This window comes from Perca flavescens, chromosome 9, assembly GCF_004354835.1.
Source record: "Perca flavescens isolate YP-PL-M2 chromosome 9, PFLA_1.0, whole genome shotgun sequence".
NCBI lineage: Eukaryota > Metazoa > Chordata > Actinopteri > Perciformes > Percidae > Perca > Perca flavescens.
The window spans coordinates 28221390-28239583 of record NC_041339.1 but is presented as its reverse complement, the minus strand read 5'-3'; the positions used below and the strand labels follow the sequence as shown (position 1 = coordinate 28239583).

Genomic DNA, 18194 nt, shown 5'->3' with positions numbered 1-18194 from the left:
GGGGAGGTGCCGAGATCGTGTGGGTAGCTAAGCTACGTGATCAAGAGGGCGGATGAAGCCCCGCCGAATGTGAGACCCTTTGTAGTTCAATACAAAAACATCAAAAATGGCTGCTCGCGTGAGCTACACAAAACTATTTAACCCCAAGAGGGCGGTAGTGGGGCTGGGTTCCAGCGCCCCGTGGCTATGGGCTAGCTTTTCAAGCTAAAGTGTGTGTGTGTGTGTGTGTGTGTGTGTGTGTGTGTGTGTGTGTGTGTGTGTGTGTGTGTGTGTGTGTGTGTGTGTGTGTGTGTGTGTGTGCGCACGCGCGCACGCGTGTGTGTGTTCGGTTCGTGCAGAAAAGAGGAAAGGATTTTTTAGAGAAAGGAAAAGCACTTGGAGTCTCGAGGTTCTGATGATGATAATCAATCTCCTCGTTTACTCAGACTCTGGTCTAACGCAAAGTTACAGTAACCTAGTTCTCCGCGCGGGAGATAGCAATGTAGCATTTACAGTTTCACACGGGCTACATTATTCAACACAACATATCAACCATGCACCATGATCAGTGGTGCTTTCACAGAAATACTGTAGATGGGACTTGATGGTCCCAAATCAGATTAATAATCAAACGCGCACTAGTAGCACAAGTATTAATCAAATCACATTCAAATGTCGTAACAATTGCAGAATTAGCATTACTGACGTTAATAAACACACATGTATTATCTGCCCAGAAACCTTAAGCGTCTTACTATGTGCAGTCCGTTCGTTTTGTCCATATATTTCCACGGTAAAACAGAACTAAATCCGGCTGCTCGTCAGCAATGCACGGAAAAGCTTGTCCCTTCCTAGGGCAGCAGGGAACAAGTCTCAGTCGACTTTGAGAAGAAAAACGTTTTTTTCCGCTTCTGCAGATATGAAAACACAGTTGTGTTTTTTCATAGGCTCCAATGGTGCGTCCAGAGCACCAAAATAGTCCACTTTTTTGAAAATGAAACAAGGTTTCGCCTGTGTGTCAGCCTGTTAGCAACGGGCGTCGCAGCGGAAGACAAGGAGAAGATGTATTTATTTCCCCGGTCACCGGATGCAGCGTTCAAACTCTGCTGACCAATGGGAATTCAGAGTGTTCTTGAAGGTGTGTGAACTACACGCCTACTACTACGACTATTTTGGGGACTTTTTCATATGGGAGTTTGAAATCTCCAGGCTGTCAGAATTACGTGTAGGCTCCGATCTCTCTGTCTGTGGCCACATGTTTCCTTTGTCTCAGAAAGCAGTCAGGCTGTGGAGTTGCCTGTAGGCCGCAGTTGGACATGTGTCTCAGGCACCTGTTGACCCCATGTATCCCTTGTTTAAAATCAGTTTTTTGTTTAAAATCAAGTTTAACACTACTGCTGGTCCCAACAAGTGAGAGGTAATAAGGAGGCCATAGAGGAAAAAGAATTAACAGAGCACTAAACGGAACATGACAGTCCAGCACTCGAACAGGGAGGTTGAGAGTTATAAAAACAACACACTGTTAGGAGGAAAAACACCATTTACAGGGATAAGAAAAGATGGGATGGAAAAAAGGCAGGAGAGAAAGTGATTTTCATGGAAGCAAAGAGAATGTCTGCTACATCTTGTCTTATCACTTTGGTGGCATGGGTTTTTCAGAGTTACTAAGATGCAAGAATGTTTCCTCTAGTCTCTGAAGTTGCCTCCTCACCACACCACAAGTGCTCCAGATGAGAGGTGGAGCAGACACGGATGCGAAAATGGGGCATTACGCGTCTCCAAACCCATGGGCCATGTGTTATAATTTTCAACTCAGTGCACACTGTCAAGTGTGCCAGCATCAGCTGTTACACTTGGCATGGAGGAACAAGGAAGAACCAGGAGCTTCAGGAATAAAACATAAACCACAGCTGGTACACAGAACTCATATGCATCTATCCTCTTACACGTTTGCTCTTCTAATTATTCATCAGTCTTTCTAGTCTGAGTCAGACGATGTGTTTTTGTTTTACGTTTTTTATATTACCAAATTACCTGTTTGGGTTACTGCCCCGTCACTGCAGCTCAGCACCAAAACTGTCTGTTGAAACAAAATAGGGAATTCTGAAGATACCCACTTCATTTGATTAACTCAGACTGCTGAAGCTTCATATAAGCTTCAACTTTTTGCACAAAACCAGGACTGTGGATTTTATCCCCTATCACTTGCATTGCAAGCATGTTAGAAAAAGGGTATTTTAACAGCCTGTATGAACAGGAGGAATGATTATAGCATGCAACAACTGTTGTGTAACTATGCATGCAGATAATATTTAAGTTCATATATTTGACTTTAATATTATCTACTGTAGGTAACCTAGACATTAAGATAGGTGTTATATTTAAAGGAGCCAAATATACTGTAGGGATATAAATAGGGACGTATCATAATGGCAAACAGCAAATTCTTTTTGAACTTAAAATCCCTCCAACAATAATAGTCTTAAGGAAATTGACTTTTTTTCTTTCTTGATTTTCCCTCTTTCTCATTTCTCTCTCTTTGCCTACGCTTTTTAAGACTGCTTCTTTCATAACTGCTGCTTTAATAAGATTCTATTAATCCACCTTTTAGAGTCTTAGGACCCATTGCACGTCACTCATACTTTAAGAAAAGCCAAATTCACTTCTGCTGACTCAGGACTCAGACGCTTCACTGCTCAGTCTGAGGTCGTATCACCTGCTGTGCCTCTTTGTTACAGTATGTCTGTGTGTGTGTGCATGTGCATTTTATCCTTTATATGATTGCATCTATGAGACAAAATATGTCTTAATTGCATGCCCCATTTATCACCTCCCATCTTTGCGTTTTCCATGCGTACAACTGCACAGAGTGTCTTTCTAGATTGAGCTAATTGGTATGCAGGACCAGCACTGTGATCTTCTCTGTTAATCTTTCTCACTAGACTTTATTATAGCCATCTGATCACACTTTGGCTAATGGCTAGCCTGCTGCTAATAGGAGGGCTGGGATCAGGATTAATGTCACGCTGCACACGGACCTGTTGGGGTGAGAGTTGAAGGGGAGTAGGGATACAAAGCATGTCTAGAATACATGTTTACTTTGACACAATATGAAGACATGCTGTAGGAAAATGGATGACTTGCAACACAAAATCATGTTTTTACATTCCCTCTCAAGGTCAGCTGGGCTATTCATCATGTTCCAAACCTCCATGGAAAGATGCATTGCTTCCTAAATCAAACTTAGTTTTTTAGTTGTATTAGTGCAAATTCTGATTCATTACTTCCTGGAATTGCACTTGTCTCCTTTTGTATTAAAACGCATCTCATGCATTTCTGTCATCCTGGTATGATTCATCCGCATTTCATTTACACATGCTGTTTTAAGCAGTCCTGAGTGAAATCAGATGGATTCTCTGCCCTTATACTGTATTATGCAACTATTTTTTTTCCAGCAGGATGCGTCAAACTTGTTTTTCTCTCTAGCAAGGTCTTGTGGGGGGTGTTTTGGAGGACAACTTTTTGCTTAGCTTTATTTACTTTCTCTTTTTTTCTTCATCTCAGCTGCGAGTGATCACTACCTCATAGGTAACAACATCACAGTAGCTGTTCTGGGGATAGTCATTCCTATCGGTGAGTACTCTTTACTTTATCGCTGTGTTGCCTTTGCTTTCTGCCTGCCTGCTTCTCCCTCCTCGCTTCTCCGTCTCTGCTTGTCTCTCAAGTTTTGCATGTTGTATGTGGATGTGGTATTTTAATGTGTGTGGCTGCATGTGTGTGTGTGTGTGTGTGTGTGTGTGTGTGTGTGTGTGTGTGTGAGAGACTGGGTTTGTGTGAGTGTCTGTACTTCCACCTGACTGATTAAAATGAGTATATTTTAGATTTAACAGTAACAATTGTTTGTCCTTTGAACATGCAAGTCATATGTCAGCCTCAGCTTTGTATGTTTAAGCACAAAATAATAGTTTAGTAATTGAGAAAATGTACTGAGCTGTGGTATTATCCAACAATAGCCTCCTGGCCTACGGCTAGAAAAAGCCATTATGGGCCAGTAAGCTTGTCAGCCATTGCCTTTGTATTGTGCACATTACGTCATTATTAATGACATTTGAGCAAATGGGAAATTCAGTTCATGTTTTGTCATCATATTTGACCAGCTGTTATAACATTAAGCTTATGTCCCCACTCTAATCATACAGTATGCTCACATTGCAATCAATCCAGTGTTCTGACCTATTTCTCTGACCCAGTGGACTGAGAGAGGGTTACACAGTTACTGGAATCAGATTTTGAATAGGAGGGAAAGGGACTTAACGAGATCAAACTGTATTTTTGGCTTGGAGCAGTGGAAATTGTGATGTTGGAAATAACATTATTGTCAGGGTAGAAAAAACACTATTAGGCTACCATGCAACAACAACTAATATAAGGTGTGCAAACTATTCTATTAGCTTTAATTAAAATGATAATCTAATTTCATGGAAATATTTAATTAATTAATTTATAACCTACAGTAACTGAGAAACCAGCTAAATGTGCAAATGACCTTATAGTAGCAGCATATGTCGCTAATTCCCTCGTGTTGAATACTTTGATAAATGATGGGATCTCTAAAACATCGTAAAGCAATTTCTTTTCTCTTTTCATTCTCAACGATTGAGATGTCAGCTCATTAAAACAACCCCCGAGACTGTTAACCCTTTCCACTCTATCCCTCATTCTATCCTTCTGCCATTCATTGCAGCCATAAATCCCCTCATTCTGCAATTTTTGGCAGCTTTGAAACGTTAATTATTGTTGGAGGTCCACAAGGGCCGGATTTCTACACCCCATTTCTCCGTTCACATCCGTTAATGCACCACGCCCACCCACAGCTCCACATGGGGAAACAGCCCAACAATGATTATCGGTATTTAGCCAAAGTCAGGCTGTTATGCCGCTCTCTAATTGGAGTGAAAACATTTCTAAATGAGACAAAAGCTGATGTTTTTTTTAAACCAGTGAGCATTTAGAGAAGAACAAAGGAGGATCTGGGGTTTCCAGCCCAGTCACACAGGGATCTCAAGTGCCTATCCAACAAAAGAGCAATTAGATTGGGCTTCCACAGGGGATGCAGACACATCGATGGACGTGGGCACACAGTACACACACACAAACACAAACCCGTGTGGCTGTTGCTGTGTGCTATACACACATGAACTCATACATGCACTATAGACACACTCAGGTCCTAAAGGGCAGCTAGGCAGCCATGCTGATATTGTAATGAGAGGAGACAGACATAGCTTATCTCAAATCCCCCCAATCTTCCTTTCTCTCTCTTCTTCCCTCTTCTCCTACCCTGTCTACTCTCCAAAAACACCAGAGTCAGGCACTGTGTAGATTGTGTTTAATTATTCTGCCATGGCTAGTGCAAAAGTATAAATCATAGCACAAATGTAGCACTAGAATAATGCACCAATGACAGTTAAGCAACCTTCCAGGGCTTTTATTAAAAAACCAAAACCCTAATCACTGGCTTCAGGACCTGAATGCTACAAGATTCAATAGAAAAGTGTGTGTGTGTCAGGAGTGCCTGGTTAGCTCACCTGGTATAGCTGGTGCCCATATATAGAGGTTTACTCCTCGACGCATTGGCCGCGGGTTCGACTCCAATCTGCGGCCCTTTGCTGCATGTCATTCCTCCTCTTTCAAGTCTAAGCTGTCCTATACAAATAAATGCCAAAAATCTTTGAAAGAAAAGTGTGTATGTGTGTGTGTGTGATTTTCAGTCATTGTGTATGCATGTATTTGTGTTTGAGCGTGTGAATGTGGGATGTGTGTGATGGTGTATGCAGGCATTCATTGTTGCAAATTGTGCATTAATGTCTATATGTTTTTGATCATTATATAAGATTGAGACTTAGGAATGTAATAGAATGTGTATACAGTATGAAGGCTCATTGCTTTTACCAATTTTCTTTTAAAAAATCCCCAGATTCAAGACTCATCTTGTGATTAATTTAGTTTGTACATAAATGCCTAAACAATAGCCACACTTATTAAATATATGGCATTTGCTGTGTGAAATCAAAATCAGAATACTTTATTGATCCCCTCAAAATTATTTAGTTGCAGTTGCTCACAGTCAATTCAAGGTAAAATAATAGTAAGAAAAGCACAAATAAGTATATAAAGTAGCATAGCTACAGTTAGAAATAAATACAAATGTTAAGTAGAAGTAAGTGACATTAGGTTACAAATAAGATTATAGGTGATGGGTGATGTTTAATTTCAGACACAACTTTCTCGAGGTGGCACACCTCCAATGTAAAGCACTGTGGGTAATCCTGGTATAAGCTGATTTTACAAGGATTTTATGTTCTCATGCATCAAAGAGTTTGATGCGCTGATCACTGTAGTTTAGCTACAGTAAACAAAGTCTTCTTGTGGTAAGCACAGTTGATGATATTCTCTGCATATTAGAGAGTCAAGAGAACCACAAACAAGCTGTTTAAGTACTTTTAGGGCTTTAATGTAATTACAAGTTGTTTTTATCGTGATATTAACTGGCACGATAACCATATCGTGAAAGGCTGTGAAATATCGCAAAAGACACTCAGAGATTTTTGTGTTGGTTGAAAAAAAATATCAGCAGAAAACTGCTCTTTAAAATGTAACTCAGTCTTCAATTTGTCCAATAAAAAAATGTTGGAAATGATTTCCTTTCATTTGTTTTAAATTCAACAAGCAATTAGTTTTATTTTAGCAGAATACTGGAAGCTGCAGAACTGACTTTAAGTACACTGTTCTATGTATCGTAAGTTACTTCTATGTAAGTAATATCATTATCGCGCAGTTCAACGTTATCGCATATTTCCCTCATATCGTGCAGCCCTAATTACAAGCAAAATGATTTCAGCATAAGTGTTGGTGCTGTAAATGATATTCCTATACTGCTGTTTTTATTTTACAAATGTGTTTTAAACAACAATATGAACACCAATGAATTCTATTTTTTTTTTTTTTTACCATAACATTACAATTCATTTTATGCTAAAAGCAATTAGCAAAATCAGCCGAAGAAACTAACAATGTGTCAGAAACCAATTTTTGGCCTCCAAACCTGTCTTACGGGTGTGCATTAGATACCTTTTAAAAAATAAAGACAGAAAATAATGAGCCCTCAATACATCAAGTAAAGTGTGCGAGGCGTGTTTGTGTGTGTGAGTGCTTAAAGCGCCGCTCTGTGTCCCCTGGGCTGTGTTAACGCTCCCGCCGTCTGTTGTTGTTGTGTGTGTGTTAAACACATGCAGTCCCTATCCTTGCCACAGTGGTCATCGGATTACTCTGCACCGGCGGATACCTGGTTTGGCGCAACTGGCGGCGCAAGAACACCAAGAGCATGAACTTCGACAACCCCGTTTACCGCAAAACCACAGAGGACGACGACGATGAAATCCACATCGGGCGACACAGCGAGTCCATAGGCCACGTTTACCCGGCAGTGAGTGACAGCCACAGTCAACCATTCATAGCGCTTCCACTAGGGGGCGGTGTCACAGACAGCAACTCTCACTGGTACTCAGGGGCGCCGATGCTCTCCAGCGGCAAATGAGAGAAGCTGCAGCAGAAATTAAGCAGTTTGGATTATTTTGGATATGGGAGGATGGGCAGGGGTTTGGGAACGCCCGTTTGTTGTACACGTAGGCCTGGTGGAAAGAAAGAACAGGCTTGCACACGCACACAATCTCACACATCATTTTTACAGTAATCACTGAAAACACCAATAATACACACACATACAGTAAGCCCTTCACCAGAACATGATCATGTTCACATTTATTCCACCTTCATGACTATAATATCTCATACAGTACATATTTTTATCACCATCATCTGTATTGCCAACCTGCCACCCCATTTACTTCGTGATGTGTTGTTCTGGTGGTTAAAGTGTTTGTTCTGTTTCTGGGCGACGTTTCTTATGAGGCCCCCATTTTCTGACAAAACTCATTACACAAACACATATCATCTTTGTTTACGGAAGCAGCTCATGCAAAAGTTCAATTTTTGTTCAACAGGACTAGACAACAGAAAAATACGTGCCACAAGGTAGTACCCTTGTCAGAGAGGAATTTTGTGGATGTTTCTCTGTTATGTTTTTTGCTAAAAACAGAGGCTCAAATAATTACTGCTTTCTCGATGCAGTGTAATGGTGTACATTTCTTAGTAGAATAGTTTTTGAGTCTTTGAAGAGAAAGAGGACTAGCTTTAGAGTCGCCTCAGATAGCTGACTGAAAGGAAAGCAGAGGATTGGACTTGACCATTCTGCAAATAAATTGTATTTCTAGAGTAGATAGTAACATCGTGGCATTGCTTGATTTTATTTTTTCGTTACAGTGTAAATAAGACATGGAGGATTAAAATGGGAGCACAAATCAGAAAATAATTTATCTCATATTCTATCTTGAGTGCAGTTGCAGAATCCATGGATCTCCACATTTCATGACTTGCACACAACCCTGTTGATTTTCCATTAATGCTGATGCATTTTTGAGAATCACTTATCAGGCATGAAGCTGCATTTTCTACAATCTCCAGAAACAACGCCAGCTGTGATTTGCACAAAAATGCACTTAAATTAACAGGATACTTGTAACATTTATTGAATATTTTTGTTGTTTTAGGTATCGGAAAGCAGGCAGGGAAGGGCAGCCAAAACGGATTATAGGGGGGTTGGAGTCTAGCGCTTTGATCGGTTGGCATGGTAACACAGATTTCTTTGTGTTACTCCAGAGAGAAAGGAGGCAAAGAATTCTGGGTATCATTGGCATGATGACAGGCTGGAGAGACACACACACACACACACACACACACACACAGGAAACAGGTGCACAACGGAGACATATTAAGATTCAAGGTCGAACAAACAACCGCCCTCAGTGAAGGGCTCCAGGGAGGGAACTATACTCTCTCTCTCTCTCTCTCTCTCTCTCTCTCTGTCTCTCGTCTCCCAGTTTTATTATTTACATATTCACAAATCTCTGTTATTGTCTTGATTTCTTTTACTTGTTTTCTTCTTTTCCTCTCCTCTTCTTTCCTTTCGTGGCAGTGTGGCAACTCAGACAGCCATAGAAATCAGGTTGGCAATATGTAGGCTAGACATTTTCAGCAGTAGGCAGGCATCCTGCATTCTTCACGTAGGAGCAGCCGGAGAAGGAGGGAATGAACAAGGGGGGGAATTGGAAAGAGGAGAAGGGGAAGGTCAGGGAGCTGAGGGAGAAATGAGAACTGCAAAAAGGAGCAGGAGAAATGGATTCCATATGAACCTGCCATTTCTTTTCCGGGCACCATCTAGGCTTGAATCTCTTTCTTTTTCTCCTGATTTCTTCTGTCCATCATGCTACTCTGTTTTCTTTTGTCATGTATCTCACTTCTCTCTCTCTCTCTCTCTCTCTCTCTCTCTCTCTCTCTCTCTCTCTCTCTCTCTCTCTCTCTCTCTCTCTCTTCACCAGCCAACTGTGGTAACAGTCTTTTTATCTGCTGTTTGCAGCGCGTGGCACTCAGTCTGGAGGATGATGGCTATCCCTGAGGGGGGGTTGCAGCCTGCCCCCCTTCCCAATTCCATCCTGGCCCCTCCTCTCACCACAGCCTCTACACCACTACAATGAGGCCAGTACAACGCAGAGGAGAAAGAGAACGGGGTCCTCATTTTGCCTCCCCCTTTTGAGGAGCAGGGATGACATGTACTTGTAAATCCCCCTTCCTCTCCTACTTTCTCCACTGGGGTAACATTACTACCACTACTAGCCACTACTACTTTCCTTAGTGCTAGTTTATTAGTAGTCTCTGCTCCACTCCTCTCTTCTCTCTGCCTCTTGTTAGCTGTAGTGGTGTGTAAAATGCTGCTTGATGATTTTGTTCAAACTAACCTCATTTGGCTGTCTCCGTGCACACTGTAAATAGAAGGCTGTCTGACCACCGTACAGGGGGAAAAAGCTGGCATTATTTAGAATTCCTCATATGACGTTTTATTTATTTGTATGTGTTTCCTGTTGTAAATATGTAATCAGCATATCTCAGTTCTACAGAGTTACAGGCAGATGTGTTCAAGTTTGCAAGGATATAGAGTTGTAGGCAAGGACGTTATTTTCTTTGTAGTACCCTTTACATCTTAAGTTGACTTTACAGATTTTTTTCAAACAGGAGAATGTCATCCTTTTTCACACCCAGCCTCTCAGAATTGCCCCTTAACATATTGTATGTAGGCAGGCAAAGCTAAATATAGCCAAGGGGAAAGGAGACAGAAATAAATGATGGGGTTGTCTTCATGCTTGGAGGTGATTTCGGGGGTGAAAGAGTTAGTAGAGTGTTTTTTCTCTTTTGAGGGGAATAGGAGGATTTGTGCCACCAGAGGGTAGTGCCTCAAGGCAAAAATCAGCAGGGCAGAAAAGGCAAAGGATTATGGGTAATCCTCTCTCCTGCTATCAGAGGTGTGCGTACAGTCGATAATGAATTTGGGATTGTTTTCTCATTTGCGGCAGGTGTGAGGACTCACGCGTTCCTGAGTTTTTGTTTGTGTCTGCTGCAATCAATATGTTAGAGGTAAAACTTCATTTTCAGTCAGCAGAGTGTCACAAAACACTTTTTGAGATATCAATGATGCTTTGAGGTACTGAGCTCTTTGACTTTCAACCCTAGCACTGAGCATGACTACACATAAATACTTTTTTTTTGAAATTCAGAAGACAGGACACTTTATGTGGTTTCTAGATATGTTTACATTTAAATGCATAGTTGTGCATTCAGTATTGGAATCCTGTAGGGATGAAGTATAAGAAAATGAAGTATGAGAACGCAAGCAGCGTACTGATCTATTGACACAAATATATTTTGCAGCAGTCTATTTTTGCTGTATTTTTGGTTCCAGTAGTCTTTAACACTACATTATTCTTATAGGTATAGCTCCCACAACATCACTTTTTCTTTCATTTGACATAACATGGTTTCATAACTTCCCAGTAAACATCAATCGCAGCATTTTAGTGGATTCACAGCACTGCTTTTGGTGTTTCTTGGCATTATAACTTCTCCCTCTTTAGTCCCCTATCTTGGCTGTGTGTTTTCTGGATGAGATGGTGTGTGTTTTGGTTTTTTCTTTTTCTTTATTTACACATATAACATAAAACAATAAAAAGAAACAATATATCATTTGCAATAGAAAAAGACTCCACATTTGAAAGGAATCACTTTCCGCTGTCACTGACTATTAAGTGTCGGTTGTTAGTGGCCCTGTTTTGTATGAGCAGATAAGTAATACGCCGAGGCTGACTGAGCCGAGCACTGATTTGATTTGAAAGCTGGATAGAGAGGAAGCGTGTAAACCAGCGTAAAGAGCTGATCTTTCATTGGCTTGCCACAGACATGCTTCCAGCCCATTGAATAAAATGGAATTCATGCCTAGTGACTATTGCAATAATTGCACATGATGTGTTGTAATAGTAAATTACTGGACTCCGTTATGACGATTTAACATGATCGCTGTTACGAGTTATGGTAGAATAACAACTTTCCTATCCTGGATGTAATTTAGTCTCAATACAGGGCATCTTGAAGGTGTTAAGCACACATATAATGCTTTATATAAAGTATCGAGGTGTTTTACTTTGTCCTAATTTTAGCTACAGGTCTTCCATCATAAGAATAACAAATCAGAACAATGTGGCAATTCAGCTGAACTGAGCTAAGAAATGCTTTTGTTTTTCAGATGTTCAGTCTTTTTTTAATAACGAGCAAAAACAAGTATAGAATGCAAAGATTAAAGTCTTCCATTGTAGGCTATAGACTCAGCGTATGCATTCATCTTACTATACGGACAGTATGTGCATACAAACAAACAGTTGTTTAACGGTAGTTATTATTGATGGTTCTCACTGTTTCCTGGAAAGTTTTGCCCAGTGTGAATGCTCAGGAAAACAGACAAAGACAAAGGTAAGCAGGAAATGACTGCCAGGATTTAGACTAAACTCTACGCAAACAGGTTTATGCTTGGAAGATGAATAGTGGGCCATTCATTTTGCTGGATTTCTGCTGCTCACCTCCCTCAGAAGGATGCCACTTTCTTCTCTCCGTTTACAGTGGGGGATTTCTATGAACTGAATGTGACAAGTGGCATGCTAGACAGGGAAATTATAGTCCTCTCCAGGACTGCACTCCCCTACGTCTATCTAATGAAGCAGGATTGAGCACAAAGGGGAGGCCATCTCCCTTCATCTTACCCTTGCACAGATGAAGCCAAATAAAATGCATTACACAGTGGAGAAGACTGTAACTCAGCTCAGCATATTCCCAGTGAGTTTTTTTTTTTTTTTTTTTTTTGGCAGAATATAGGATTGACATGTAGGAGACAGTTTGAATTGGCACACTTGCGTTTTGGTATAAACTGTGGTCATGTTTTAATATTTTCATTCGGTATGATGGCCTTGGGAATTGTTAAGAATGCTCACAATTTCATATGTTTTCATAAAAAAACTAAATCTAAGTCCTAAAGGAAAGACGTAGATGATGTAAGATGGCAAGAAAGATGAAAAAGGTCAGATATCTTTGTGAATTTAAGATTAAATAAATCACAAACCCGATGATGGATTGAACCCTGAGCTCACTCCACATAGTTTCCTTCATGTCCATGTTTGCTGCAGGTCTAATGGAGTTCCATATGGAGGGTATGCAGTTAGGAGAATAAATTGCTTATTCATTGAGGTGACTGAGCGTGGCATTGTAGAAACGTTATTATTGCTACAGTGTGAAGACAGATTGGCTAGTCGACTTTGTGGCCACCTTGAGAGCCGCCCCTAAAGGACGCTAAACAGGTCCAGAAAGGGACTGGTATCATTCATCACATAGTAGGTAATAATTGTAGTGGTAGTAGAGGAAATGCTTTGACAGTATGCTGTCTGGACATTCTTGATTCATATTGTTAGGAATCATTTAGGGCCTAATCAGTGCCCTAATGGTAGCATAATCATAGTTTTACCATCAGTCAGCTCCATAAACAACATGACGGTTAGAAGGATCAAGTTGAGCACTCTGCCTCATGCTGAAGAATAATGAATTGTGTGTGTGTCTGTGTGTGTTTCTGTACATATGTTCAGTTGTTTAGTTATTGTAAGATCCGTTTTTTGTTGATTATTATTAACTTGAAGTCTTTTCAGTGTTAAGTCAGTAGTTGCTGCAGTGTTTCATGTGCAACATGATAACTAGAACAAAGGTATTTAACACGCTTCTTTAACCTAGCTGAGACCTTCCTCATGTTTTAATGGTGAAACCCAATTTAACAAATCACTAGTTTGAAACTACAGTAGCTGGTTGTTACTAAATAGTTTAGAGGGACTTTACACACAACTGTGTGTGTGGATCAAGGGTGTAACTTTGGTTGTGGGGGGGCCTGGGGGTCCTCCGCCAGAATTTTTCTTTTCAAATTTCAAATTCATTTATAGGCATGAAGGTGATACAAAATCCAGGAAATAATTAGGTTGACCATAATGATAAATTATGCAAGAAACAATAGTACTAAACTATGTATAAGAATCTTTATTGCTTAAAATAGGTGCCAGTCACAGAGACTCATAAATCAAAATAATATCAAAACAAATTTGAAAGTGGGGGGGACACAAACAGGATTTTGGAAAGTGTGTGTGTGTGTGTGGGGGGGAGACGACATGTCCACCCTGTCCCCAGTGGAAATGACGCCCTAGTGATGGATTTATAAACAGCTGGTGCAACACAATCCAGGTTCTGAAAATCCGAGAATACATATATACGAACACTGTTACATTATAAGCTCAATGTAGAAAATTCTAACAGCCGTGATAGCCCATAATCCAACATCATTTTAGTGTTCCTGATTTGTGCTCCCTGTTTTTTAACTCTCCCGTCGCATGTCCCTCTCTTCCTCTCTGCACTTTTTATCTTATCTTTTCTGAGCAGGGAATCTGACCCATGCCACTCTTTACCAGGATGCTCTGACTGCTTTCTAACATCACTCACCTCTCTCCACCACTTTACTTCCTCATGCACTGTATCAAAAGTAATGCCAGCTGTAAGGCTTCAAGTCTTTCCATGGTTCCTATACTACTGAGTTTTTGTTGAGCCTAGTCAGCATTGCTGTCTCTGTGCACTCCCATCTTCATCTGAGCCATCGACATATTTCCTTTGGCAAGGGCTATCAGTCTTTGGGTTGACACTCGACAAACGCACACACACACACTGGAAGAAATCACTGGAAGGGAATAACCCGGAATCCCCAAAATAACAAGGAAACGGCCAGAGCTGGTGGGGGAGAACCCCCTCCGGGTCATGAACCAGCAAACAGACGTAAAACACGCTCAGCCAGGAGAAGCAGCCCCCACCTCACCCCCCCAGCTACAGGACTGTGGAAGGAGCCCTCATTGACTGTACATGGCTGGCAATAAGCTCTTGGTAACCCAGTGACTTTCCTTTATCAACTGTTTCCTCTTATTATCACGTGTTTTTTGGACTATTAGTCTGTAAGCTGTAGTTGTTGCTTTCTCTTTCTCTCTCTCTCTCTCTCTCTCTCTCTCTCTCTCTCTCTCTCTCTCTCTCTCTCTCTCTCTCTCTTGCCAAACCATTGTCAGTTTCATATTTGATCTACTTGATGTTTGATTACTTGAAGGGCAGTGTTCAGTCACCTACATTTTTCTACCAGTCAGTATAAAATGAAGGTTGGGGGAAGAAGACAGCAATGGGGAAGTTGTAAAATCTGTGTGTAAATCGTGTTATGCGTTGGGATGATGCTATACAAAGGTAACAATTTGACATAAAACTATTGTGACAGATTTAGACATTGCACTTCAGCAGTGATTGAGGTGGGAGAAAATTGCTGCAAATATAAGAAACTATTGGCTCCGATTTTTGCAAAACTCTCTACCTGTATTTACTCAAACTGTTGTCATTGCCTGCAAGTAAATCTCAAAAACCATTTGGGGGTCTGTCCATTCCACAGCCATACGACAGGCATTTTTTTACGCTGTTTGTTGCACAAAACTTTTCAAGAAGCCTTCTGCACTGTGTAAAGAGATAACGTTCTTAGGAGGGGAGAAAAAAAAAGGGAGGGGGGTCCAATGTTACAGTCCAATGGTTTTGAATCATGACTTGTAAATACGTTTTCATACAGCAAAAACTTTTTGATAATGTTTAAAATGTATCTGTAAAAAAAGATGTACATAAACCTCTGGGGTGAAAAGGAGTGTAGACTATATATGAATTTATTTGTACACAAGAGCACTGGATTTATTTACTACTTGATTGTAACTAAAAATTAATAATCTGCCAAAGTGTTTTTATTTTACTTTTTCTCCTATCTGTTCCGTTTGTTTTTTGTTTGCTTTTTAACAGCATTGCAGATTTTTAGTGTTCATACTGTATTTAATTCTGTTAAATAGATTTTGTTGTGTGTTTAAAAAAACAAAAAGAGGGGTTATCATTTTAATTTATTGGTACCTTGTTTTGTGCTCCTGTATACTTTTACTCTTTCTGTTTTTCTGTGTTATGTGTCTGCTGGGGGGTTTAACTGGTGGGTTGTTGAGGGGCGGGGTAGGGGTAGGTAAAAACTTAGCAACTTCTGTACTTACATGGAATATCTGTACTTGTATGCCAAAATGGTCTCACTCACGTTTCTATGAAATCAAGCTGTTGATAAATATCTCTATATATTGATATATTAAATTTATAAAAACTGTCCAACCTACTTGTCTCTCTGCGTTACATCTGGATGCTGCCTTCTTGTGTTTTTTTTTTACCAAGGAAGTATGAACCTTTACAGTTTGGTATCACACATTTAAGAAACACATAAAAAGTATTACATTTACACTTTGGTGTCTGAATTTCAGTACATTCAATTTCCAAGAAAGTGTTTTGACTTATCTTTTTTTTACACCACTTGCCACATTTCATAAGCTTTTGCTTGACTTAAAGCTCAGGTCAATTATCTTTCCTGTAAAAATTTAACCAAAGACTGCCTTAAAGGAACACACTGACTTATTGAGACTTTAGCTTATTCACGTATCCCCCCAGAGTTATATAAGTCCATACCCTTCTCATCTCCGTACGTGTCTTAACGTATCTAACTCTGGGGGGAAACGGTGAATAAGCTAAAGTCCCAATAAGTCGGCGTGTTCCTTTAAGTAAAAATAGTTTTGGGATACTTAATTTTTGTTATATAAATTATTGTTAGAAAGCAAGGTATGGCAGAATGTATGTATAGATGACATTTTTGCCATTTGAAAATGACCTGTCGACTTGACATTATAAAGTTGGCTACTAAATTAAATGGGTTGCAGCTTTGTAAAATGGCAATGCTTCCCAATCCGCCCACCCAAAATGTGTTTCTGGTTGTTGCCAGCTTGTTTAGTTCAGTCAAATCAAGGTTTTTCTCATAGGGTTTAACAATCTGTGGAGCATATAACCCTCTATCCTTAGACCCCTGAAATTAAAAACTCCATTATGCAACATGGTTTACCATACAAGGTGTACTGGTGAGTGTTATCAGCCTGAAACTAAAACTTAGTGGAATAATTGGAGTCAGAATGTAACCAAATGAAGCATAATAATTTGTGGATGTAGCCAAGTAAATGTGTTTTACTATTTTACACAAGTAACCTCAAAATGTACTTTTATATCTTCAGTTTTATTGTCCAATACAGAAAATACCATAATATTGTATAAACAGAAAGTATGTTTATCTTTTACAGGTTGTCTAAATAAAGTGGTCAAGTTTTTGGTTGTTTTTTTTGAGTGCCACTATCCCAAGCCAATTCGCTCAGAGGAAGCACATCTGTGTTGTATTTGAATTAAATATCCCAGTTGTTGACTCTTCAGCAGAGCACCTGATTCACTCAGAGGAAGTGCACCTGTCTTGCATTATACAGCCAAAGATTACTTTGATAGCTTTAACTTTGAAGCGTAAGTGTTCACCAAAAATACTGGGGACATCTGTGTGTCCCAAAACTCTTTCGGTGTGTTACTTTGATGATGGATACACATTTCACCAGCACCCTGAGTGTTTATTTCCTCTTTGTTTACGATACTCTCCAGAGAAAAAGACCAGACAAGTTACAGTAAAGGGAAGGAGAAACAGAACTAAAGTGTGAGGGTGAAATGGGCTGACAGTTTAACCAAGAAGAAAAAGTAGCAGGAGACGGGTGATGTGTGTAATCCCTGGAGAGTTGAGAAGACTGACAGTTCACTGGGGGTTTGATGGATGAGCTGGCGGGTAGAGTTGGCTGAGGCTTTGGACGCTCTTTGGCCTGCCCACTGTTCCAGGGTTGCTGCTGCTCTTCATTGAAGATTCAACCCTGCCGGTGCCCTGCACTGTCATCTCCCAGGGCATTACAGGAGGCAAGGGTTTCATTGAAGATTCATGATAACTGAGGTACTCGTGATGGATCAAAGGGTTATGGTGTCATGGGCTATACTCTGTACGTCAGTGTCTGAGCAGACTGCAGCATATTTTAAGCTATCCCTTTGAATTTCATCTTGAGCCATTTTCAGAGGGTTGAAATAGAAATGTTAGAAATTCCAAATTTAACAATGTAGACATGTAGAGTCAAGGAAAGTTGTTTGAAATCAGAGTTCTCAGGGCAATCAACATGAACATAGAAACAGATTCCATAGAGAGGGCCATTCATAGCCAAGAAGGGACTCCAACATTATGTTTGATTGAAACACCTGTGTTTGACATTATAGCTGCCAAATGGGACTACAGATGGAAATTAGCCTTTGGGCTACAATCTGGCACTTTTACGCATACTGCTGTACATGTTCATTAAATGTGCATTGTCCTTAAATAAAATAAATAAATAAAATATATGTCAGTTAGATGATGGGTGACCGCTATCGTAGGAAGGCAGTCGGTTAAAAACATTGATTTTATAAAATTTGAAAGTAAAAGAAAAAAGATGGTGCCAGCTTTCCCATCTTTTTTGTTTTACCACAGTCATTCTTTCAATAAAAAATATGCCCTAAATGAAAAGATCAAGCAGTATCTCATACTATAGCACCTGATTTTGCAGAGATTGTTATTCTACCCACTTGCATGGCCTTCCAAAAATCAACCATTTTATGCTGGTTTTGACTCCAGCAATGGCCAGAAAGAGGAACACACCTATCCACTTCCATAGTGCTGCAATCCAGCCTTATTCCACACAACCTCTCTC

The 18194-nt window shown here is 40.1% G+C and overlaps 1 protein-coding gene across 5 annotated transcripts in view; it reads left to right on the top strand.

Moving 5' to 3' along the window:
- The window catches only part of lrp8 (low density lipoprotein receptor-related protein 8, apolipoprotein e receptor), a 180022-nt gene extending 166388 nt beyond the window's left edge, over positions 1–13634 (top strand). For 2 of the 5 annotated variants that reach the window (XM_028587193.1, XM_028587192.1), the window contains exons 17-18: positions 3544–3612; positions 7275–7894. In XM_028587193.1, coding sequence (XP_028442994.1) covers positions 3544–3612; positions 7275–7576 — 371 coding nt within the window. In that variant the 3' untranslated portion in view covers positions 7577–7894. Of the gene's footprint in view, positions 1–3543; positions 3613–7274; positions 7895–9514 lie in introns of those variants that run through there. The other 3 variants (XM_028587196.1, XM_028587195.1, XM_028587194.1) reach the window with 3 other exon arrangements.
- The last annotated feature ends 4560 nt before the right edge of the window (positions 13635–18194 follow it).